General features: G+C 42.4%; 3 protein-coding genes across 3 annotated transcripts; 2 read left to right on the top strand and 1 right to left on the bottom strand.

Annotated features, from left to right (window-relative positions):
- Window positions 1–860: 860 nt before the first annotated feature.
- Window positions 861–3,572, top strand: LOC105703820 (proline-rich extensin-like protein EPR1; the record flags this gene model as incomplete). The annotated part of the gene is made up of 5 exons (XM_023432283.1): window positions 861–1,018; window positions 1,187–1,834; window positions 1,901–2,001; window positions 2,323–2,534; window positions 2,640–3,572. Coding segments are annotated over 5 exons (2,052 nt in total), but the record flags the coding sequence as incomplete, so codon positions are not given.
- Window positions 3,573–4,986: 1,414 nt separating this feature from the next.
- On the top strand, window positions 4,987–11,329 carry LOC105703818. Its single transcript, XM_012432508.1, has 5 exons — window positions 4,987–5,133; window positions 8,211–8,638; window positions 8,815–9,222; window positions 9,393–9,812; window positions 10,300–11,329. Exons 1-5 carry the CDS (start codon window positions 4,987–4,989, stop codon window positions 10,757–10,759), a joined length of 1,863 nt encoding a protein of 620 aa, XP_012287931.1. The 3' UTR covers window positions 10,760–11,329.
- An 8-nt stretch (window positions 11,330–11,337) lies between these two features.
- Window positions 11,338–26,184, bottom strand: LOC105703940 (cadherin-87A). Its single transcript, XM_012432746.1, has 14 exons — window positions 25,991–26,184; window positions 20,746–21,046; window positions 19,430–19,701; window positions 18,734–18,898; window positions 17,992–18,430; window positions 17,682–17,923; window positions 17,062–17,586; window positions 16,303–16,655; window positions 16,000–16,214; window positions 15,146–15,705; window positions 14,551–14,859; window positions 14,181–14,475; window positions 12,377–14,021; window positions 11,338–12,239 (listed from the first exon to the last, which is right to left on the bottom strand). Exons 2-14 carry the CDS (start codon window positions 21,038–21,040, stop codon window positions 12,032–12,034), a joined length of 5,523 nt encoding a protein of 1,840 aa, XP_012288169.1. The 5' UTR covers window positions 21,041–21,046; window positions 25,991–26,184; the 3' UTR covers window positions 11,338–12,031.
- Between the last annotated feature and the right edge of the window lie 305 nt (window positions 26,185–26,489).

The raw sequence follows: 26,489 nt of genomic DNA, 5'->3' as shown, positions 1-26,489 counted from the left end.
TCGAGAGCGCGGATACGCTGAGCAACCTTTCACATACTCGTGGAGGACACTCTCCAGTAGAGGATTTTCTCCCAGTAATGGCGATTCCCTGTACAATTTATAAGCCTAAAAGGTCACTGGACTTTACGTCCCGGTGGGTGACTCCGCAAATACAATTCAATTGGCGAAAAACGTCGCGACGACAACAGTTTGTAGGTGCGCCCACCAGGTAAGCACCAACGCCTTGGCTCCGTAAACCTACCGTGGGATTTTATTCCGCATTCGCAATGTGCAACCGAGGCGCGATCGAAAGGCCACGACAGATCCCTTCATTAACAAACGGCAATCATCTCCTCCAGGAACTCGTTCACTATCGATAAAGGAAATCAGGGATACCTCGCCGATCGATTATTTATGGCTGTCCACATCTCGAGAAATGAGCGGCGTGGATAATCTTAACTTATAGGATCTGTACAAAATGATGGCCCGTACCTTATCGTTAGAATATTGATGCCGTGATTCTATTTGCGATTAACAATCCTAGTCATTGAACTCAATGTGAAACTCCTGGAGATTTTCAGATAGTCGATGGGATTTTCTTTTCGATGCGTTCGTTCAATTGGCGAAACTCAGGGCGATCAGAAACCAGGAGATAGCGTTATAATTATTTTTGTACCATGTAATCAGCGCAGGGCGATAATGTTTCATCTGCCTTTAAAGCGAAATCGCTGTAACGCTTTTAGAACGCGTAGACATTTCTCAGGTGTGGGAATCTCCGTAGTTCCCTGAGTTTATTGCTCGCCAGGTTGATATTTTAACCGAGTAAGAGTTTGATATATGCAAGATAGCATTTAATGGAGTTATGTTTTCATTTGTTGTAGTGGAAGATCCTGTGGGCCACCACTCTGGTGGTGGTGCTCTCTACGTGTCATGGACACGAGAGAAGCAAAAGGGCGATAGAGAGCTATGCGCAACCTCAAGCACCGTTTGAAGGTTACGTTTACACTCCGCCGAATAAGCCCTTCACTCTCCCGCCCCGGTAAGCGATAAAACACATCGTTATGTTACTTAGACTGTGTACCTGCGGTTGAACGTTATGAATTAATAGATACGTAGAAGGAGTAATCCATACATTCAATTATCCATGATAGAATTTATCGTAACCGATGTCGATAACCATGACGTTACGTTCTTTTTTTTTTTACAGAACACCATCAACAAGTCCGCCCACTCCACCTCCCATCTCTCGGCGACCGCCGCCACCGATACAATCGCAACCTCCTACAAAGCCGCCGATTCAGACCGGCCCACCCTACAGTTATTCACCTCCGCAAACGCCGTTCACATTACCACCAAGAACCCCGGCACCACCTACGCGGCCGACGCCACCTCCGATTCAGACAAGACCACCTCCTGTTATAACGAGGCCACCGCCGCCACCTGTTCAAACGAAACCGCCGTACAGTTATCCACCACCGGAAAACCCTTTGACGTTACCGCCGAGAACGCCGGCGCCACCCACGCGGCCTCCGATTCCGACGAGACCTCCTCCCGTTCAAACGAGGCCACCACCGCCACCTGTCCAGACAAAACCTCCGTATAGCTACCCGCCACCAGAAAATCCTTTAACGATACCGCCGAGAACGCCGGCGCCACCCACCCGGCCGCCGCCACGTCCCATTGAGTCAAGACCCCCAATTGTTCAAACTAGACCACCACCGCCACCGGTTCAAACGAAACCTCCATACAGTTATCCACCGCCAGAAAATCCTTTAACGTTACCGCCGAGGACGCCGCCGCCACCTACGCGGCCACCGCCACCACCGATACAAACGAGACCTCAGCCCTCGAGACCGTCGGTTCAGACGGTACCACCTTATAATTACTCTCCTCCGCAAACCCCATTGACGTTCCCACCGAGAACGCCACCACCACCGACGAGGCCACCAACGCCGCGACCAACGCCACCACCGACTCGTCGTCCACCACCTCCCGTTCAAACCCGACCGCCACCTCCCCCACAATCTACCGGTTACACGTACGATGTACCTAAAACCCCTTTCACGTTCCCACCGCCACCCCCAACTAGACCGCCAGTGACGGCACCTCCAAGAACACCGCCACCACCGCCAACTAGACCGCCACCGCCTCCTTCCCCGCCAACGAGACCGCCATACCTGCCACCGCCACCTCAGCCGCACACAAAACCACCATATGTGCCACCACCACCTCCGCCGCCACCTACGAGGCCGCCATACGTCCCTCCGCCCCCACCCACGAAACCGCCATACGTTCCTCCTCCTCCACCGCAACCACCTACTAAACCGCCTTATCTACCTCCTTCTCCACCCCGAACACCACCACCGCGACCTCCGACGAGACCGCCTCCTCCTCCACCGCAACCACCTACTCTACCGCCTTATATACCTCCTTCTCCACCCCGAACACCACCACCGCGACCTCCGACAAGACCGCCTCCTCCTCCACCGCAACCACCTACTCAACCGCCTTATCTACCTCCTTCTCCACCCCGAACACCACCACCGCGACCTCCGGTAAGACCGCCTCCTGCTCCCCCTACGAGACCTCCACCACCCTTACCACAACCTCCTACTAGACCACCATATATCCCACCCCCACCCGCACCACCACCAACAAAGCCCCCGTACTTACCTCCACCTCCTCAACCACCTGTAACGAGACAGCCGCCACCTCCTCCGAAACCACCCACTCAACCACCGTATGTACCTCCCCCGCCACCGCAGCCTCCAACCCGGCCACCATATGTCCCACCACCCCCACAGCCCCCAACTAGACCACCTTATATCCCACCACCCCCGCAACCCCCAACTAGACCACCTTATATCCCACCACCCCCACAGCCCCCAACTAGACCACCTTATATCCCGCCACCCCCGCAACCACCAACTAGACCACCTTATAACCCGCCACCCCCACAACCTCCAACTAGACCACCTTATATCCCGCCATCCCCACAACCACCCAGGACTCCCCCACCGACCGGACCAACTTATCTACCTCCAGTCTCGACTCGGAAGCCACGTCCTCCTGTAACTACCCCATCGCCACCAACTTCTATCGTTACAAGACCACCACCGCCAAGAACTACAACAGTGACATTTGCTCCACCCACCAAGACCCCGACTTACCTCCCACCTAGGACACCCGCGACCCCACCGCCACCACCCATTACTCAGAGGACCACGAAATACGTTCCACCTGTAACCCCTCCGACGACAAGATACACTCAACCCCCAACTCAGAGAACAACCTACACCCCTCCTTCGCGACCTACACAGGATCGACCAACATACTTGCCACCACCGGGTCCACCACCCAGCACCCGTCCTCCCCCATATCTGCCGCCGTCGACCCAGCGACCAAAGTACCCAACTGTTACCCCACCTCCATATCCTACCCCACTATACAGTATCACCCCGAGCACGTCCACCTTACCACCACCAACGGGATATCCAGCACCAAGTCCAACACTGCCACCTGGAACCACACCAAAACCGCTAGGATACAACTATCCGATACCAGACATTCCTTTTGATTTTCGAAAACGTTGATCAACTATTAATCTAGTGATAGGTAATGTTGTCGATAGGTAAACACTGAGATATTAAGCGACTTATTTAAATATTACGCTTGCCGTAGATTTTATACAGTCATGGCCGATATTTTCTGAGAAAATACGAGAAGTCCTCGGAAACCATCAATACCAATCATCCTGCGATATAGGGCTAAGAATGGCAATAAGCACTTTTATACATACTGATAGAAAGTACAATAATTGTAAGAATTAATAAACTTTTTTTTCCAAACGGAAAACTGTGATGTGACGTTTTAATCTTCGTTGTACCTATTTTACACATCTTGGGGTATAATTAGATGTACGTTGAAAGTGTCACGTTTAGAACAGCATAAATTTGGTAAACACTTCAAACCTTCACCCATTGATTTTTTTCATATACATTCGTGTACATTTTTTCATGTTCATTGTTACATTCATAAAAATTGATACGAGCGATAAAATAACGAAATTTATGTAGAAGCCTGTTTGTTTAAAAACAAGAAAGTGCTTCAGTCTATTAGTCGACACCGTATGTCAGTGAAGGGAAACAAGAAATGTAAATTAGTCAAAGCGTCATATTCCAATTTTTATGAGAATCATAATTTAATATCTTTTGCAAGAATATGAAACTGGTACTAACTTATTGGTGAAATTCAAACAGGTCCTCTATCGAAAGCGGCTTTATGTTAAAACGTGTCTCTGATGACAATGTACCTAATTTACTCAGCCATTCTTACACTTCATAAGCGAAATTGCAATTAGACGTAAGAGTTGTTATTATCAGTGACAATGACTCGTCGAGTCGCTTTTCTGCTACGCGTCTTGTCAAACAAGGTAATTGAGTTTTCGCGCACTTAATATTCCTTGGAGCATAGCAGAGTTGTTACTATACGACCGTAAGTAGCCCATAACTCTGTGCATTCCCCTCCCAAGTGCCTCCCCCACGAAACAATGAAAATTTCTTCTTTCTTGATAGAATCGCTAGTGAAAACGTGCGTCCGAGAATAGGAGCTGTTAGTCGTCAATAAATCTCTGGAAGAATCGCGTCGTGCAGACCTCCGACTCTAAAAACTAAGTACAACATTTAAATCGGTCAACAAATACCCCCATCGACGTCACCGAATTATAATTCAAAGTAACCTGATTAATTCGAATGGAGCATTTGCCGCCATTTTTATTTGGCCTACACCTTGGAGCATCGAGAGACTGTCTCACATAGTCCGTGATCGACATCGTCATCGCCCAATATATTCGGAATACTTAAATTAAATGATAGCGAGACGAGTCGGACAGGAATAACCTCGCCCTATAAGGCTGTTACAGGGGAAAAAAAGTGGCAAAAAATACAGCGCGTCAGCAACGTCCTTCTCTGAGGCATGTGACGTGGGTGACGGACTTTTTGAACAGCGATGTTCGAAACCGGAAGACGATCAGCCATTAGTACTTCGGAACTCGGTCTTTATTCCGATCGCAGTGACCGGCACGGCAGGAACCAGCACAGTCTTCTTATACGAAAAATTGTGATTGTCGTAATGGTGGTGACAGCGGTGGTCCTAGTAAGTACCGCTACTAAACATCAGTTTAATAGATGGTAGATAATTTAACCACTCTAACAACACTTTCGTATAAAAAAAGAAAAACAGTCGCTGATTACAAGCTTCCAATTTATACCAATACACCATGGCCCTTACTCATATCTCATTTTTAACAGCGCTTTTAATTAAAAGGCCACTTTTACGAAATGTAATATGACAATGTCGGAAAAATGTAAATTCGACTTAAATAATCCCTGGTATTTATTTGATGCCCTGTATTCACTTCGCGAGCTTTTGCTCTGTGAAAAATGTTGATGCATTCCATTTTTCGTGTACGACTTGGACAACTAAAAGCTGTCAAAATTTGATGCATGACTTTGATAGTTGAAAGTGGTTTAAAAGTCCCCTTACCCATTTTTAGGGAATCGTCGCTCACTTTATCCTAAAAGCGCTCAAAAAGGAGCTTAAAAGGGGGTATGGGGAGGTATTGCTGCTAAAACACGTCTTTTAACGCTAAAAATGAAATATGAGTAAGGACCTATATTTCTAGATTTAAAAAACATTGAAATAGTACTACAAAGCCAAGTCACTACTTCTCTGCTTAACATACGATCCGGTATCCCGCCATTATTTTAATTTCTGTATTTACATATTTTCACAACCTCGCCACTGTTTTTTTTTTTTGTTACTATTGCTCCATTATATTTAAGAATGACGCATTGTCATTTAATAATAAGATATTAAGTGGTTCCTTATTGAGTACTACTTGATGGGTCTGTGCTAAAATGTGCAGCATCTACAATGTGTTACACACGTATGCGTAATTTGTTGTCTTCTGATTCTAATGAATTTTATAATATATTAACCAATGTTTGTCAGTATCGGTGACAAAATGACGTCCCGCATTCGGTTCTAAATTCTAGGAGAGGCGCGAAACGTCTCAATTACCATAATTCCTTCAAAATGTTTGATTTTTCAATTGCAAGAGGGAACAGGATTTGGCCGATTAGCAGCCGTGAAAAAGGTAGACATTCTTTCTCGGGATAACGTTTCTCTAACGCGGTTACGGCAATTAAGCTTCAATTAGCAATGTTTTAAACCGACGGTTGCTGACGCGACCACGACCTACGGTAACGCGAGTACTGTTCACAATGGAAGGAGTCGCACCGAGTAGTAATTGTCTTATGGGAAGGAGCTTTCCAAGCCATCTCACTTTCACCTCTTTTACTTTAATTCCAGAGACGATGTGAACAGACGCACTCGGCATTACTTTCACGTAAACATGACGCGAAAAGAAAAAAAAACATCTAATCTTCATTTCGAAATGTTAATTTTAATCGTCAGAAATTTGCAAAAAAAAATTGCTGGGGATTGATGCTATATTTACTTCGTCTGTTTATCTGGTGGAAATATGCCCACGTATTGTATTTAATTTCTTCAAGTAAATGGAGGTGACTTAGCTTGAAATTTCAGCGAAATGAGTTCAACTCAAATTGAGTTGAATTTATTCCCTTTTCTTTCTTCGGTGTACCTAGTGTTATCCTTCTGATATGTGCCCATAATTATGAAAGTGGCCTAAGTCAAAATTAAAAAAAAATGAGTTTATCAGTTATTTCACGCCATATTATTTCAAACGAAATTAATTCAATGTAATTTCGAAACAAAAAATATATGACTTAGACCACTTTCATAATTATGGGCACATATGACATTCAATAGGAAGTGCCAAGAAATTTTCACGCTTCCTATATATGTGCTCTGGGCTATGATAAGATGTATACAATAGATAGAGAACAGATCTTATAAAAACACATTTTCACCTTAAGTCGTAGAGCGTTTTCCATGCATGGTGGACCATGCGGCACGAGCCTAAATGATCCTCCAGACTTCACATGTGGAGCGTTAACTGTGTTCTGGCACAGATTAACGCGAAAGAGGATTAGAAAGAAGGTTAATAAGTTTTTAATTGGCAAAGAGTCGAATCGAGCCCCTTTACGTTCGCGAACGCTCTAATAGATTCGAATCTCTGCTAACCTGCAATTTGACGCGGATGTAAGATGATTCTGGTCCACGAAGCGTGAACGCAATATATTTCCCCAAAGAGCATTTCCTGCGATTTTCACTTTTCTTGAACATCTACAAGACATTCGAGAAAGAAGATGGTTTATTTATTATTTCTATTTTTTACTCTATGTCTAATAAAAGTCCTACAATTTGCTTCGTGATAAGCAATCCATTCTATGCGACCTTTCACGTACATAATCAAGTGTTAAATTTCGTTTTTCGACATGTGTACCAAAAATTGCTTAGGTGCATATATCAATTCTTTTGCAATTTATATGCCGTTACTATCGCACGTGATAAGTTCGCTTCGTGATAAGTAATCCATTCTATGCGACCTTCCACGTACATAATCAAGTGTTAGATTTCGTTTTTCGACATGTGTACCAAAAATTGCTTAGGTGCATATATCAATTCTTTTGCAATTTATATGCCGTTACTATCGCACGTAGAATCTTCACACGAAGAATAAAGTTTAGGTTCATTTAGTTTTTATTTAGAGTTTCAAAAATGTGGGAAACGTTTTAATTCTACTGAAGTCTGGGGAAACTAAATTAGAAAAATCGTCGCATGCGCGGGAAAGCTAACCTTAATATTATATTCTTTCGAAGTAACAGAGACATTGAATAATTTTAGTGACAAAATGGACTCTCATAGTTTTTTTTTTTTTTACTAAAACTGTTGTAAAAGCTATGAATGCTGACATTAGTGATATTAATAAAAAGGAAGTTTTTATATATATAACGAAAAACATTTCAATAAAAAGTTGTAGGTTTTGGAGAAGGAATTAAAATGCAGGTTTTGACTTTTACATAAAGGCCATTTTAAGGCCAACCACATTTTTTTTGTTCTTCCTAGAAAGGACAATTTTTGCTACCGAAACTTGATAAAATGTCAAATTCTAGGTAGAGCGATATAAAAAAGATACTTAATTCAAAAATGTTTAATATCGCATAAAAGTCCGATAACGTTCATTTATATTGCTTTGTTAGTACTTGGATCAGCAATTATAATTTTGATTATACTCTGCTTTACAGGCAGGTATATTTTTATACGACTTCACCTCAGGTACCTCCATTCATAGCAAAGCGAATCAAGAGACAAAACATATATACATATTGCAAAATGCGTTAAAAAAATCGAACAATGCTTCACCGAAATCGGTGTTCAGTACTCCGACACCGGAAGGTGAAGTAAATCGTACAGAAATTATTCTCGTACAAGATCGAGTGGACCAGGATTGCCAGGATGTTGGCAATGATGGCACAGATCAGTCACTGACAAAATCGTCAACGCAAAATGTCGCAGAAAATAATTTGAAATGGAAGGAAAAGACCTCTCGTGCTATCGATTCTCACCGCAGGATTACAACAGATCATTTTGACTCCGAAGAAAGAACTGAGGATGATAACCCTGAAGGGAAGATATTTAATAATCATGCCGTGGTGTATAGGGTAAAACAAAGGTAATATGTTAATAATCACTTTTTAATATCCTGAAGATGTTTGTTTCTTGAAACAGTCGTTTAAAAGGTGTATAATAATCTCTATACACAATAGAAAGCAGTTACTATCTACTATGATACTGATTTAAATTTAATGAATTTCACCAAAATTTGTTAACAAATGTGTACAATTTCAGGTACAAACGTCCATTACCAGACGACGACATTACGAACTCAGAAGAGTCCCGTCCAACACCATTTCATTTTCAGTACAAAACACCACAACCCACTTCCTTTAAGGGACCAAAGTACCCACAATTGTCTCAATACAGATATCCACACGCGTCACGAAACATTCAAGACATTATAAAATATTTAACCAACGAAGCCGATGCTGCAAATCGGGGGATTAAATTCACGGGAGTTTACGTAAACCCGAAGAAATATGATCCATATCCCGAAATGGCTGAAAGTATGACACATGATGACGTATCGGAAGAAGAAGAAGACACTCCATACCCGATTACCATAAACGCTGATCCATTTTATCAATACAAACCCAAGCATCCATCGGACGTCAATCTTCTGGCCACGTCCAATGTTAGGTTTGTCATTAAAATGTCTAATCCTATGCTAATTAAATTCCCTCCCGTAGATAAAATGTATTGAAATGTATATAAACGTCTCGTACTTGGCAATTCATGAGACAATACGTCACAACGAATAACCATAACTATTTTATAAACGCATTGAAAATTAAACGGTTGCCTTTCAGATTTTCCCCGGCAGGGATTTACAGATACAATCCATCATTTGACCCATACTACCAAAGACCATCATCGAACATGAACAAACAACACCTCATGGCAGCGGGATCTCAGTATGACAACTATCCTGCGGAAAGTTACGCAAAAAGGAGGAAACCAAAACCATTCAGTATAATGTTGGACATTTATCCGATTACCGATATCGATCAGACTAAAAAAATAGGCAGGCCAAAGCAATCTGCATCATTCGATGACTATGACTCCAGAAGACCTCCAGTCATGTACAATCGTGGACCCAAAATGTATTCCTCTTCTTCACCTATTCCTGTTGTTGCCATACCGAATCAACCGATGACCGACGAAGAAGAAAGGCAACAAATGATATTTCACCTAAATTTATATCCGCGGAAGAAAAACAAACTCAGCAGGTGAAATTTCTTAACGAATGGAACTTCCTTGTCCTGACAGTACAAAATTTGTTTTCTGCAGAAACTGTCCACATCGTCAGGAATTTAATATTCCGGGACAAACCTCTTTTTCTTTGCTGTCTTTTTTTTTATGGTCGTTAAAAGCAGAACGGCATGCAAAGTTTCTTCGATATTTCGGAGAGGAAACAAGTTTGGACTCCGGAAGGTCATCTTAACTTTTATTCCCAAGTTCGCTGAGATTAAATAATTATTCTTTTATCAGCGCAAAACTCTGCAGTTATGATTTTATTTATGTATCGCCAGATGATATGAGAAACGTGGGTACAGTACCGTATTTCAATTTTCTCTGATGAACCTCTGCATACCGGTTTCATTAGAAATAATTTATTAGACGTTAGAATGAGACTTTTCAATACAAGATAGTTGTTAAATAACGATATAAATGTCAGGATGAAATTAATGGTACATAAAATGATTTTTGTCATAGACACGACATCTTGGAGAGATCAGAGTTCGTGATGTCCGAGGACCAGGAACAGCTTGTCAAAAAAATTCTTTCCCCTTTCAATTCAATCACGAAACAAAATGCAGATCATTTGCCCACTGAAGAAACGACGTTCCTAGAAGACGAATCTCCAAATAATGCAAAGACACTTTTGTCTCGTTACGAAGAAACGCCTCTGAAGTTGTCCAACGAATCGACAGAACAGAATCACGAGGAAAATTCAAAATTCGAAGGAATACATAATGAACAAGACATCGAGATACCATCCAACCATAAGCTAGGAATCGGTCTAGAAAAAGAAGAGATAACCGTGTGCCAGAATTGTAAAAACGTCACATCTACAGAGGATAAATCCGCAAAGAATTTCACAACTCCTGTGCAGGAGATAAAAAATCCCGCAGAAGTCCAAGAATTCCCCGATGGACTATTAGCTACCGACTGAAGAGCACTTCCGGATAAAATTTCAAATTAAATCCAGATTTTCAGAATGTCAGGATCACTGCCAAGTTAAAAACTCTTCAAACGTCATTTCTTAGAGACCTCTGAGATATTTTTGCGGTGCCTTCGACGAGAAATGCGAAGAAATTTGTGGGCAGTAAGGTGTAAAACCTGTCAGCTAAAACGAATGCCTGGGTCACTCACCTTGACATTTCTGCCGTTGGAATTCCATGATTTCTCGAAAAACGAGGAGCCTTTAATTTTAGATTTTTATACTAATCCCAGGAATGCTTAATTAGAATTTGCATCTGAAGAGGATTTCATTGGCGCGCTAATGATACGATCTAGAGGAATAAAAGCGCACGAATCTAATGGCAGTTTGGAGCAATTAATTAGCCATCGTCGGAACGGGTTACATAAAGGCCAGACGTTTAAGGCTGAAAGTCTTCACCAACTTTCTCTTGCTTCGGTACACTGCTGACTTAACAGACGTCAGGGTAATCACATAACGCTTAGTTTCGATAAATAACGTGAAATGTACAATTTATTCATTAAATACGATTTATATTACAGAAAGGCCGAGAGAATCCTAGCGATTCAGTAAGTCTTCAATGTTGTAGACGATGCTCTTAAACAAACTGTATTCGCGAAATGTACAGCAGCGTAGTTAGTTTCCATAAAAAGGGAATATAATCAGATAGGTGATAACCCAGCTGAACAGTTCATTTCCGGCGCGATGCCACACAATAATATTCATGAATAACCTCCAACGAAATATATTATGACCAACTACGCTGAACTTCATTGAACGAAGTTGAGTCCCACTCTTGAGCTTTAGCACCATTTCTTCATATTTTTATGCAGTTTCGTGTTGGGTGAAATTCGGCAGATACGAAACCGAAACTTGTTCATCTAGGAGTGATCATTTTGTAGAAGTGCCAGGAAGTCTTCTGGGATGTTTCATAAAAAACCGAGGTGGACGGTTCAGCATTAAAAGCTCCCCGAGCTGTATCACGTTTCGGAGAAGTAATTCTGTCATTCGAATTTCAACCAGGAATTTTTCTAATCCTCGATTGCCGTGATAGCAAGGTCCTCGGAAGTACTTCAATCTAATATTACAAGTGTCCTGATCTACGCTTTAGAGAGCATACTTCTGCGACACAACGTAGCGCCAGTTTTCCATGTATACACCCACAGTAATTGTGAAACATCGTTGTTTCCACTCAACGATTGTTCAGGAAAATTCTTGAATCGAATAACGAATCGACTCGTCTGGTTACGCTCTAGAAAGCGTACTGGGATGATACAGGGTGGTATCAGCACCCCATTCGTAGGGACCTTCATGGGGACCAAGGGTCACCATGGTTCCTGGTCCCAAAGTAGTATGGGAAGTCGCATTTACCATTCCAGATCCCGCCGAGACATAACTCAATGGTGGCCGTGGATGATCTCGAAGACGAGCGTGTTTCACTTGTCTTTTGTACCTAAAAAAGCAGGAAATACAAATGAACGGTTAGACACATTGCGTGCCGTGGTCCACAACGATCGTCGTGTAATTAATTCTACGCAAGACTAGGATAATCGAGAATTTGTTTAGAAGTCTTTCGTTGGTTTCACTTACTTTGCGTGCATGCAACACAACGCACAACTGGAAATAATAGCAGCAATACCGACAAGAGCTGCAATGGCCAAGACCCACATTTGGGTCATGGACGCATCGGCACGTGCTACTATCGGAGCACAATGTTGCACCTTGTCCACGTGGTACATACGATAGACCTTCTTCAGCTCTTCGTTTCTTGGGTCGGTAAGCAACGCTTTCATTTCATTAAGGTCATAGGACTCCTTGCCTACCATTTGGAAGCAAGAACTCGTGGACGAGAAATCTAAAGAGTTGTCCTCTTTAGAATAGAACTGAGTGTCGTAAACGTTGACGGAAATGGGCAAAGACAAGGCCCGTTGAACTGCAGTCTCAAAATGTTCCAAGGTCTTGCGGACCTCGACGGGAGGTTTAGAGAAAACAAACTTGAGCATATCTCTATCCCGTAAAAGGAATATCCTGACAGTGATGTTGGTCTGTCTGTCTAGTTCGACGGAATTATTGGCATGCACTGGAACCTCCATGTACCCATCGGCATACCCTGTCATGGATCTCGCGGTCCTCAGCTCTCCGGTTTCAGGATTTAAGGACAACGGCGGAGGTATCTCATCCTGAGACATGGTAGAATCTACCAGAGAGGTGAATGACACTTTGCCGATTTTATAATCGATAGGTAAAGCGTCCGCATCTATATCGACAGCTTCCAACGTGACTAGGCTAGTGTCGATAGGAACGTTCAAACGCACTCCTAGAGTGACGTGTCCTTTTTTGAACATCGGTTTGTTGTCGTCGATGTCTAAAATCTTCACCAAAATCTGCCTCTCCGAAGGATCTTGCCGATTATATGCTTTTCGAACCACATCTGTCTTCTTCAACGGGTATTTAAAGCATTTTACAGTAAGGAGGTGATGATCAGCTGTTTCGCGATCCAAACGCCCCGCGGACTTGATGACTGCGGAATTGTTATCCAGGCGTTCTACCGAAAAGAGTTCATCCTCGTTTCCGTAAATGATTCCATAATCGATCATTCCATTTTCCCCGATATCCTCATCGATAGCTTCGATAATGCCCACGACGGTGCCGTTTGAAGTCTCTTCGTAGATGGAGAGCTCGATTGGGCGACTGTCTAAATTCCTCTTGAAATGCGGCTTGTGATCGTCGATGTCGTCAACCATGACCTGTAAAATCCTTGTTGCCTGTTGAGGAGGATCACCGAGATCCTGAGCAACCAGAATCAAGGTATAGCTATCCTTAGTTTCCCGATCGAGCAGTTTTTGCGTGGTGATTAAACCACTATCGCGGTTGATTCTGAATGCGCTGGCATCGTTACCAAAGTTTCCATCTTCCAGCAACTTGAAGGTGATTTTACCATTCGGTAGATTAGGGTCATCGGGATCGGAAGCAACTACTTGAAATACTGGACTTCCTATAGATGAATTCTCGGCAATGTGAGCTATTTCTTCTAAGGTTGGTCTAATGAAGAGAGGTACACCGTCGTTGCTGACTACATCCCCTATGTACAGGGTCAACAGTACATCGGTGTACATGACAGGATCACCACCATCTTGGGCTCTAACTCGCATATTATAGGGCTCGGTTCTTCCTTTTCCTGTTAATTCCCCAGCCGAGTATATCTCACCAGTTGTGTGGTTTATTTTAAATAGTCCTGAAATTGAATACCAATAAATTACTGTGTTGCGACTACCACTTCTGCAACCTATGAAGAAATGCACGGACAAATGCATCTTGTATACAGTAAAGTTCTGGTAGTTCATGGTCAGAGTGATGGATAAACATTGAAATTGTGAATAATTCTCAATTTTACCGTTTGCTTCTCCTTCGTCAATAATTTCGAATTGTATCGCCCCTCCTGCTCCTTCGTCAGGATCTGTCGCGGTGATGTTGACTATACTAACTCCTGGAGAAGCATTCTCGGGGATAACAGCAGTGTAAGAATCTTGGGGGAAAATCGGAGCATTGTCGTTAACATCAATTATATCGACTGTCACCAGAGCTCTGGTTGTTCTTTGTTCCGCTCCACCTTGAGGCATGTCCGACGCCACAACATAAAACCGGAGAACGGATTGCCTTTCTCTGTCCAGAGTCACGTTTTCCGCAATCTAAACCAGGCAAATATTTTAATTATACAAACGGATGGGATGAAAGCAATAAAGATAACTCTGAATATGAATTACCTGTATGTTTCCTGTAATCGGCTCGATTTCAAACATATTTGCATTTTCCCCAGTTAAGGTATACCTCACTTCCCCGTAGCCTCTTTTCACCTCCTGTTCGGTATTTGAACTGTCCATGTCCGTAGCCTTCACATTTAATACAATTTTTCCTGCTTGCGATGACTCGAGAACCGAGATTTTGTAGTCTTTTTGAGTGAAGATGGGACTATTGTCATTTACATCGTGTACATCAACAATTATATTCGCCTCGGACTTCCTTCGCGTTATTTCGTAGTCTCTAGTAAGCGCTCGCACTTTGAATCTTATAAACTGTAATTACAAAATCGAGAAAAAACATTACATAGTACCATGCACCATAATGCTACTTATGCTATTACATTCATACACCATAGAGAAATTTATAAGTAATTGTGCTCGTTTGAAATCGCATACAACTTGTGCACCATTTAAGATTTAATTTGCATAAAATATAATTTAGAATAAAAAGCACTATATTTTAAAACATCACACGTCCAGGTTTAAGACTCCGAAAATGAGCAAATCGATGAATGTAATATGGGATAAAAGGTATCGACAATTGTTTAGATTGGCATACCTTTTGATTTAATGCTTCATAATCCAATCTTCTACTCAAAACAACGTTTCCACTCTGTACCCCAACGCTCACATAACTCTCATCGTCTTCTTCTCGAACAAGTTCGAATCTTTCCACGGGGCGTCCAGTTAATGGTTCTTTAGCCGATAGCATTAACAAAGTTGTTCCCAGTGGTTGTTCTTCAGGCACGGAGACTCGAATTGTCGGATTATTTGGAGACCATCCAGAATTAGTAAAAGTTGGATTGTCGTCGCTGTATGCTTGTATATAAATGGTCACTTCTGCCTTGGCAAATTGTTTTTCCCTGTCAACTACAGCGCTCAAGTCTCTAGCCTCCACTGTCAAAATGACAACGGCAGCTACTTGGTAATCAAGAACCTTGTTCACTGTTATCAAACCGCTGGCTGGATTTATGGTGAATGCCTTTTTGTAATCGTACAAACTTGTGCTCTTCAAAGCCACTCCTGTCTTGTCCATTGCTCTGATCGGCTCCACCAAGGAATATTCGATACTGGCATCCAAATCAGGATCAGTAGCTGTTACCTTTAAGACGGGTTCACCTAGACATAACATTCGTAACAGAAAAAGGATGTGAAAAAGTACGATGCAGGAGAAAAGAGAATTCGATCAAATTAAATGTACAAATATCGAATTGCCTTCTCTTACTCGAATGCTGACTCGGCAAACATTAAGAACTAAATTTGTTACGCTACAATAGCAACGTTTCTGTTTGTTGTATAAACAAAATAACATCGACATTATTTCAAATATCGCCGTTTTTAACTATGAATTTTCCAGGGTATAATTTCAGGGTCAAAGCTGTATAGTTATTAACACTTGCCACTTGTACTAACCGATAGACGCTCGTTCGGATACGTATACCAAGTACGTAGAATTGTCAAAGACCGGTGGTTTGTTATTCACATCCAAAATGTTAACCGTGACCGTAGTTGTGGCGGTCTCTCTGACAGGTGTTCCGGAATCAACGGCATAAACTATCACCTCGTACTTGTTTCCGCCACTCTCCAAATCCAGTCGTGCATCGGGCGATACCGTGATAACGCCAGAACTGAAAAGCAATCGCGAGACAAATACACTCTGCACTTGCTTAAACCCTTAATTTTCAAATCCCGAATTAAAAATCAACATTCGAGTACCTGGAATTAATAACGAAATTGTCTTTAGCGCCAGCAGCAATGTAGTATTGCAATAAGTTGTCCCTGCCATCGGGATCATTTGCCACAACTCGAATGACTTCTGTGCCCGGAGTTGCATTTTCCAGCAGCCTCGCCCTGTAACTACTTGGTCCAGGTAACCCGGGCTTGTAATTACCTCTAAATACTGGTTTCTGGTTTCCTGGTACACCAACGCGTACCAGAAACTTGGCCTCGGAGTAAAGAGGTGGATGGCCATCATCCGTAGCCCTTATTTTCAGCTCGTACAATCCACGTTCCGTATCTCCCGAGCTCGCAGGCTTAGACATTGTCACTTCACCTGTATCCGAGTTCACCTGTGAAAAGACAGCCAACACTATTCCAAAATGCTACACCGGAGCTAGGATTAATTTAAGGCAGTCATGCCGCGTGACGACTGGACCTTTTCCATTTTTTTGTGAATTTTTTCCACCGAGCCACGAAAATACCCCGTCTTGGAAAAAAATCCCTTATTCTAGATATTCTAGACATATTATGGGAGCAATTTATCAAGTAAATTATTTTTCAATTTTCTGGACCCATCACACGGTACGACCGCCTTAAGCCACTTGTGCAACGTTTCTAGAAATAGTCCGATGCAGTTCTAGCAATCTAAAATGTCATATATGCTTAATTTCGAGGACAATGCGATTTCCATTGTTTCTTTTCTGTATTTGGACTTATTTATTTCTTTAAATAGCATATATGATAATTTTTAATTACCCTGAAGACGTTCTCGGTCAAACTGTTGTGCTGACTTATGGAGTACGTCACTTTTCCGTTTCCTTGTGTTGGCCCGTCCACGTCCGTAGCTCTGACGAACATCTGAGGATCAAAACTAGTTGCACCTTCTCTTACAGTTCTGGAGTACTCTCGTTGTTCAAAGACAGGCTCGTTGTCGTTGACGTCTTCCAGCTCGATCAAGATATTCACCGTGGACACTCGTCCACCGCCATCCTTGGCCTCCATTGTTAAAGAGTACGACTTTTGAATTTCATAATCCAAGTTCATCGCCACGAAGACGCCACCCTTTTTGGAATCAGTGCGGAACTTATCCACCCCAAAACCACGAAGAGTGTACGTTAAGTCTCCATAGGCCCCGCTATCGTCATCTTTAGCGAAAACGTTGCCAAAAAATTCTCCAGGTTTGGCGTCCTCAGGTACCGACAATTTATATACAGACTGAGAAAATTCCGGGCTGTGATCGTTTGCGTCCAGCAATTTTATGTGCACCGTGGAAGAGGCGACCTACGAAATAAAAAAATTATTTCTTCCTCGAACAATCGTTGCCTTTGTTGCAACCCTTTCTAGGAATATCATTGCAAACATTGCAGACCACTTACAACTTGGCCAGATACCGAGGCAGTGACTTCAAATTCAAGCTCCCGTCTTCTAGGGTCGTCAACGTCGTAATCGAGAACATCCGTATTCTTGGCCCTGATAACGACAGGAACTCTGCCTTGAGCTTCTTCAGGACTAACAGAAAAGGCATTGCTAATTCCCGGGTATCCCGGCACGTCCCGAAGAGCCAAAATGTACTTTGCATTGTCGCCGACATCTCCGTCACTGACCACCATGTTAAGGCCTTTGAAAGAAATAACCAAGTCAATGTCGATTAATGTTTTATGAATTAAAGATGTCAAATCAATTTACCAGGTAGAGGTGTATCGCTTCCAGTGTCTTCGGAGATCTTTATACTAAAGTAATCTTCGTTAAATACCGGAGCAAGGTCGTCGATATCGGTGACGACTATGGTCACAATGGACGTCGCTGTGTCTGCAGGTATCTCGTTGTTTATTAACTCGGTAGCCTTCACCGCAAAGGTATAGATCCCACCGTTTTGCAGAATTGTTGCATCTTCCCGATCCAATGACACATTGGTCGTGACGAGCTTTCCCACCGTGATGTCGCCTTCATGGCTTAATTCTAAGGTAAAGTGTCCATCATCGTCGTCCTCCAGGTTCAAGAAGAGTGATCTTGGTTCACCTGTGTCACCATCGCGAGCTAATATTGTTAAAACTACGTGACCCTCTGGGGTGTTCTCAGGAAGAGCAGCGCTGTAAGGTGCGTTGAGGAAAACCGGTGGTTGATCCTAAACCATGAAATTAAAATGTGTAATTAGCTACTCGAAAAAAAAATAGAGAAATAATTCGTTGTATCTCAAAGTCATTTTTCCAAACGCATAGTATGTAGAAATGTAAATCGTTACGTTTATAATCAGGGTATTGTACTTTTTAATGCCTCTATGCAAGTTCTGGTATTGACGTGCTTATTTGGTATTTCACTTTACATGCAATTAGAGTGAAATTCATCTCAGTGGTTGTTGCAATACATGGTAATGTTGCAGCGTACAAATAGCACCTTTCATTCCTCTCCTTCCATAAATCGATATTACCTGAACATCCAACACGTCGACCGCAACCGTGGCTTTCGCTTGCAACCTTTTGAACGGATCGCTAGCTCCATCGACAGCTACTAGATTTATCAAATAGGAATTCCTCTTTTCATAGTCCAAAGGCTTCATCACGGTAATCTCCACGTCGTACTTTCCCTCGGCTAGCTGAAAAAAATCAAAAGTCTCGGTAATATCAATCGAACTCACTCCTGAGAATAGAATCAGAGAAACATTTCCAAGCCCAATCACAGAGTCCCAAGAATTCTATACACTCGCATAAAGCAATACGCATACTTTGCTACATATTTAAAGCTTTAAAAACCCCTTTCACTTTTAGAAAAAAATATTCTTGTACATGCCCCACTACCCTCTACAACCCTAACTGATGGTATGTCATTGCTCGTAATTCTATCCTATCTGATACTGCGTGATTGCTCATAATTCTCAAAGCCATATCGATACACCCGTTCCCGTAAGATCACCAAAGTCAACCCTTATCATGGCAACTTCTAATACTCTTCTAATATTTTTGAAGCGATAAGGGTCCCTCCTTAGATGGGGTGACCATCAAGAAGGGGCATCGCGTAGTGCTGGCTGAAATTGATTCTTGGCCCTTAACAAAAAAGGCCAAAATCCAGACACAGGCACGGGTGCAGCTGATATTGTGCTCTGCTCTTAGCAAAGGATTTGCTGAACCTTTTCGGTGGTGACGTCGAAGACATCGCAGACGTCGTCGTCCCTGGAAGCGGCGACGCACTGCACGTGGACGTCGGCATTGACTCCACCGTCACGATCGGTGACCGTGATGGTTCCTGGAGGAAGCAGAAGACCACCCACGCGGACACTCTCCGGCACCCTGGCTGCATATGGACGTCCGTGATAAACCGGTGGGTTGTCGTTCTCGTCCAGGACTGCTATCTCCCGACGCAAAGAGACGGTGTTGGGCTCCGAGCCAGCTACACCTTCGTCTGAAACAAACGGTCGGTTCCAACATCTCAAGAAAAACTTTCAGTATTTAAGGGGACGTGAAAGCGGCACCCGAAAGCTCAATTCTTCATAGAACTTTTCTACAAAGTGGGTGTCTCCACATGTAGGGTGGAGACCCTAAGGTAGGTCCTGAAACTCGCGAAATTTCATTTCTTATAATCTATTTCTAAAATACCTATAAACAAATTGGGAAAGAATTGAAATTTCATGAGTTTCAGGACCTTCCTTATAGTCTCCCTATTCACGTTGTAAAGTCTCAATCTATTCGGTAAACCGAATTGAGAGAAATGTTTTATATACAAAACCTCTTCGACCTCTTCACCGATGACCACCATGAATTCATTTTCAGACAAATCTTAAATAAAAATTAATTAATNAAAAAAAATTTATCTATTGGAAATTATCACGTTTGGCTTACAATTACAATCATGCCTAATATATATAATGTGTATAATAAATGCAATAAAATCCACCGCGGAACGATAGAAGGCATTAAATCCTCATCGTCGGTGTAAAACACGGTACACGTATAGTTGTAAAATCGCATGAACGAGATGCTCTCATTAACATGAAATTATTCAATATTAGTGAAGCTATCATACCTATTATCCATCAGCAAGTACTAAAGTACACGAGATCTCATTGCGAGGCGTTTGCGTCCGTGGAGAACATATTCTTTATAGTACTAAATGCATTCTAAGCATTGCATACTCGACAAGAACATCACCAGGTTTATTATGAACAGGTAATTAAAGTGAAGGGTCACTGGAGCGTAAATCGTAACGTAAATTGTTGCTCGTATCGCATGTTCCCTGAAGAAGCCATCATTAATTTGCAAAATTGCGAGGCAAAACCAGTCCCGGTTCTTCTTGGTCGTCCTTAGTACAGAGAGAGGGAAAATAAACTATCCAAGTCATCGATCGAATGGTGCATCCATCATCGGAAGTGCATATAGGAGGGAAAAGTTAATCAATCTGTCGTAAGAGACTGATAGATGACGGAACATGTAGGTACTGGACCCTCACCTGTTATGCTGATGATAACTTCAATGAGATCTTGCGTCTCGCGGTCCAACGCCTTCCTCAGGACGACGACTCCGGTTTCGCGATCCACGGAAAAGTATTCCCCACTGATGGAATAGTGCAGTCTAGAACCCTCGGGATCTTCGCCCTGGAGGGTGTAAACCGGTGCACCTGGTGGAGTGCCCTCCGAAACCGCCATCCTGGCCATGTCACCTCCCTGGATAAAGTGCGGAGCCCTGTTGATCACCTGACCCCATGACCAGGAGCAACTGGTCACCAGAAGTAAAACGACCCACATTGTCACCTGTGGAACAGAATTTTCTCATTTGTACCTAGGGCATTAATCTTCACCGCAAAATAACACACGTTTTAAAAATCCCCAGGATTTTTCTCCCTAATTAAACCCTGATCGTACCTTATATTATACTTTCACAATTCTTCCACATTAATATAAAGCAAGAATTTGACCCAACGTTTTGCATAATTGGACTAAATTAGGGAATATATTTTGGCCAGATATGAAACGTTAATGACGATTTTTGGTGAGGGCAGACTTATTTTCCCTAATTAGGCTACAATTAATGGGGGAGTATAAATAATTGCTATTTGATGATTTGAGGGGAACTTGACGTCTCCTCAATCTGTCACTATCAGGGAAGTCAGCATGTATCTGTATGTCAGTATCTGTCCCTATCAATGACGTCACTTCCTACACTATCAATGAAGTGGGTACTCGGCCACGTGTATCAAATAGAAAGAAGGAAGTAACATTCTCGTTGACTTTCGTCGGATTAAGTAGAGCATGTAAAATCCCGAAATGAAGTTCAGCAACACTAATTACACGGTGACACCAATGTCGCGAAACCCGTTAGACATTTATCCGGGGAAACCGTCAAGGTTCGACGGCCTATCGTTTACACTCCACTCTAGTAGAAAATAACCGCAGACGTGTGGGTTGTAGGGAAACGTTTCTCTTGCAGAACCTCCGCCAGCTACACGCGTTGATTAGACCCTATGTGCAACAATTCGGTATTTCTTGCGGTTATCATAGGACACTATCAATACCTACAATCGTCACGGCACGTATCGAAACTCCATTACTCCACGCATGAAATCCCTCGGCAAGATTTTATAATTAAGAATTATGGTGCTATCACGAGCAAGTATCGTGCCCACCCTATTTGGCAATTATCAGGTACTCCACGGTTTGATTATAACAATTAGCATTTACTAAATGATCTCTGATCGATCGGTAAATGGTGCAGAGCGCGAAAAGAAAACCATCCCCTTTCTGGAAAAATTAGCAAAACGAGTTAATTGCTTGATCGAAGTTCGGTGACGCCGATGTCGCGAAAGTCATCAGACTTTTTTTTTATCTGGGGAAACTGTCAGACTTTTTTTTTATCTGGGGAAACTGTCAGACTTTTTTTTTATCTGGGGAAACTGTCAAGGCTTGGCGGGGTATCACTTGGACTTTATTTCGGAATCTTCAGGGTAGAACAAGACTTGCGGAGGCTTTGGTACGTGTACGGTGAAATGTACCGAGTTGACTCGATCCGATGTGCAACCATCCGGTATTTCTTGCGGTTTAACGGTTGCGACGAAGTATGGCCGATAAGACGAGCGCCATGTCGGACATCTAAATGCGTACCGTCGAGTATGTGCGGTTAGTGAGAAGCCGTTAGAAATCAGTTTCCTTTTCTGGAGCAGCAGAAGTCACCAGGTAACATTGATCGATGTAGTCTTCGTAACTCTACGTGTTCAGTTGGTTACCTCCCATATCTTCGAGACCTACCTTATAAATTAACCCCTTTATTTCAGTATTAGTGTATTTCCAAAATGACTTTTCTGGAGCAGCAGAAACCATCAGGTAACATTGATCGACGTAGTCTTCTTGACTCTAAACGTTCAATTGGTTACCTCCCATATCTTCGAGACCTACCTTATAAATTAACCCCTTTGTTTCAGTATTAGTGTATTTCCAAAATTACCACATTTCATACATTCATAAAAATGTAATTCCAATGGCGCTTGTATTCCTTTTGGTGTTAAATGTACCATAAACTTGTCACTAAACCGATACTTGATTTTCTTATTTCTGGACAACAGATATGCAAAGTCTAGTTTTTACAATAGGCACATTCTAGCTGTTACAGGGATATTTTTAACAACGTGCTTATTTTTGTAACAACGATTTAGTGACGAAGAAAAAATTCTGAAAGATGTCAACCGTTCTCCTTGGTCCCACAGTTTCTTGAGCGTAATGGTTTTCTCTTGAAACCGTTCCAGCGTTTCCATAAGCTTGACTCCCGTGAGAACATTTTTTGGTGAAACCGTTCCTCCAATCTCTCTTCCAGGATCGTTATTTAATTTTCAGCCCAACTGCTGACTTTCTACCAGCAACACTCGCCTACAAGATGCCGGTCTAGAAGACTTGCGCAACATCATTGTTAAAGATAGAGGCAGAATGTGTTTTGCGTTCTTACGCCTTCGGTCCGGCTCTCACTCCCGGTGAGAGCAGATTTATCATAAAGATTGTCTAAACAAATGCCCATATCCAATGAAACGGATCAAATCTTAGTAAGATGTAGCAGCCAACGTCTACGCAAAGAACATCACTCGATAATCAATTAAAAATAAGTGCATCTCGATTTTATGCATGGCGACCTCCGATCAAAAATCTAATGCATTGCATAAACCATTTTACAAAAGCATACCCAATAAAATAAATACCTAAAAAATAGTCATACGAGTTTACTGGAAATGATTACCGATTATGCATTGACATATTTTTTCTTTAATTAAATATGAAAGAGGTTCATCTAAAATTTAAGAATTCCATTTTTATGCGGTCGGGCGTATCAGGAAATTTGGCAAAAGTTTGTGATTAGTGTCTAGAAAAGGGATACAACACTGGGTTAACAATTGTGTAGATGCATAATTTCTTGTACATCTTATGTGTTATAAGTGTGTACCGTGAAATATTTTACAGCATAGAATTCTAGTATGAAGATGCACATTCCACTAATAGAATTGTCATTCCGGATCATGATAGACAATAGGGACGAGGGGCAAATAGCAGCTAATGAAAAAAGTAATTAACGGAGTAATTGTAGTAAAGCCTGTCCCTGTGATTTGTCAACGCCTTCAAGCGTGCGGAAAGAAACTTCCGTATTACTTAAGTCATTACTGCTGATGATTCCCAAGACACCCAATTACTAATTACGATCACGTGCTTGCAATTATATTAACGAACTAGAGAATACCTTATCGAATTTTAGAAGAATTCAAGTTACACGTGCGAAAGTATGTCAATTACCTTGGTACAGCGAGCCTTATCAAATAAATATTTTCATATAAAAATACATTGTAAATTATTCCAAGGTAAAAGTCTCCTAAACGGTCTCATGAACTGGCGAAAAAATACAGGTCGTTGATCCATATTTCCAAATAAATTAATAATATAACCACAAAATAAATGGAATACTTGGTAGCAGCATTACTTCAAAGACTGCACAGTTTCTCCGGTCACGTAATGCAGAAAAGTATGAAGTCAAAACCGTGACTGCTGTCGTAGTCGGAAGTCAAAACTACGTCGGCTAGGGCATGTCGATTTTTTTAAGTACATGTTGTCGATAGTTTAATAAAAAATGAAGTGACGAAGTGAGTAATAAAATACTCAATATAAGAAATAGGGCGTCCGTAATCTGGTAATGAAGTTTCAAATAATTCGGTGCCCCCAATTTGGAGAAAAGTTTTATTAATATTTTTACGGTTTATGTATACAGAATGCCCCTTTTTTATCACCTTTCACTGCCACGGTGGTCCCATGGGACCGACGCTTGTCTTTTCATTTGGGCCATGGTGGTCACCGGTAACTACCACTAACAATTAAAAAAATATCCTATTGGCAAGATTGTACCGTTATTTTAATATATTTCGCAGTTCTTTGACATTATAAAATTGTTAATATGAAATTTGTATAGTGGGCCAATGGTGGAAATTGAAAAATTCACGTGGCAGCGAAAGGGTTAAGCGTCGCGGACTATATGGGACAGTGCCTCTCCGAGCGTTAAAATCACCACGGACGGGACTCGCTAGCCGTACTTTTTGGCCCAATAAATTCTTCTCCTTTGTTTTATTAACCTGCGTGAAAGCATCTCCCTGGCCTTCCTTTTAGTTCGATGGCCGATCACTCGATCACCCGCAAGAATTCTCTACAACGCCACGTGTTGATCTATAAACAAAAGGAAGTTTATCCATTTAAACGGATTCACGTGGCCTTAACTTTACACCCGAATAGAAAAACAAACTGGGCCGATTACCTAACTATTTTAACTAGTCTCATTAGTATCATACACTAGACTCCCGGCCACAGGAAAACCCGTTACGTTCCTATTGCGTCGCCGACATGGAATTCTGGCACGACGTGACCGAGTAATAAATAATGAATGGCTAACGAAAAATTCAGTCCTGTTGGCTTTTCTCCCGGATCCCGTTCTTCTCATCTCGTGTTAATTACTTCTTACGTGCTAGCTTGGCGTCATATACAGGAAGAGGTGCCGCTCAAGTTTCTACCATTCGTGTGAACCTTGTTCTTAAGACAGACTTGATTCAATTGTTTGTAAGTTAAACTTGAGAATCTTTATAGACAATTGGTTGAAAGAAGACGAATGTAAATCCCCTCCGAAATAAACTAGGCGGTACATCTCATTCCCAAGTTAATACGCGATACAGCTCGATCGAACAAAGACTCTAACAAGTGATTAGCAATAAAGTAATTGAATAAACCTAACATATGCACGATACCTGGAGCCTATTCTTCCAATAGCTAACACTCTGTTCCCGGATACACGTGCGAAGGTAAATATCTAAACCAGGTATGTCAATAAATCCTGTTCTCTACGCAATCATCTACAATATCAAAGCTTAACAAACCCTGATACGCATTAATCTTTTATTACATCTCGCCCGCAACGACTCCATTTGCCAAATTAATGCCCTAACAGGTAATTCAAGTACTCGTATCGACCAAAAATATCCATGATGTCCTCAACCTGTTCCTCCAACAGCCGACCGATTCCTTTCTCCTGTACAAGTACAAAGAAAAATCTATACTCCTGTGTATAACCTACTATGACGTCAAAGTATGACAAACCCGGACACGCGGTGCGAATGGTTAATTGCCAAAACGGAGGAGGCGCCATATTCTCTCATCCTGGATGGTTTAGGGGACAACGAGACTCACCTCATACGTTAAAATAAATCCCTCTTCCGGCACCGTGGGCAAGTCCTCATCCTCGCGGAAGGTTCACGTATCACGAAGAGATCACTCCCTGCACCGAAGACATGTTCGCCAGGGGCGAGTCCGAATTCGGCGAGCAGTTTAGGCCGGCGGCTTAGCGCCTCCACCGTTTCGAAAAGGAACCGGTGTCTGCTAGGCGGTTGGCAAGCGCACACTGCATCGTAAGAAGGTATGCGGCCTCAGCTCCGGGAGTGGAAGGAATCGAGAGAGTCTATAGTCCCTCAGCGGTAGTTGGCCTTTTCCTTTTCTTTCCCTCGACCAGGTGACTCAGGCCGATGGAAGCCCCCGACTGTTCCGAACCGCGGAAGTCCACAATAGGGGAGAGTACTCCGAACAACGAGCGTCGGGGCCGACGTTGACCGATCGGTGCCGATCCGTCCAGTTGCCGGATTGCTCGATCGGTAAGGATGTCATCGTATGTTGAAATTAAGAGCTCGGCATG

This window comes from Orussus abietinus, unplaced genomic scaffold (assembly GCF_000612105.2).
Source record: "Orussus abietinus isolate OABI.00-Male unplaced genomic scaffold, Oabi_2.0 scaffold36, whole genome shotgun sequence".
Lineage (NCBI taxonomy): Eukaryota > Metazoa > Arthropoda > Insecta > Hymenoptera > Orussidae > Orussus > Orussus abietinus.
This window is presented reverse-complemented; position numbering and strand designations above follow the sequence as displayed.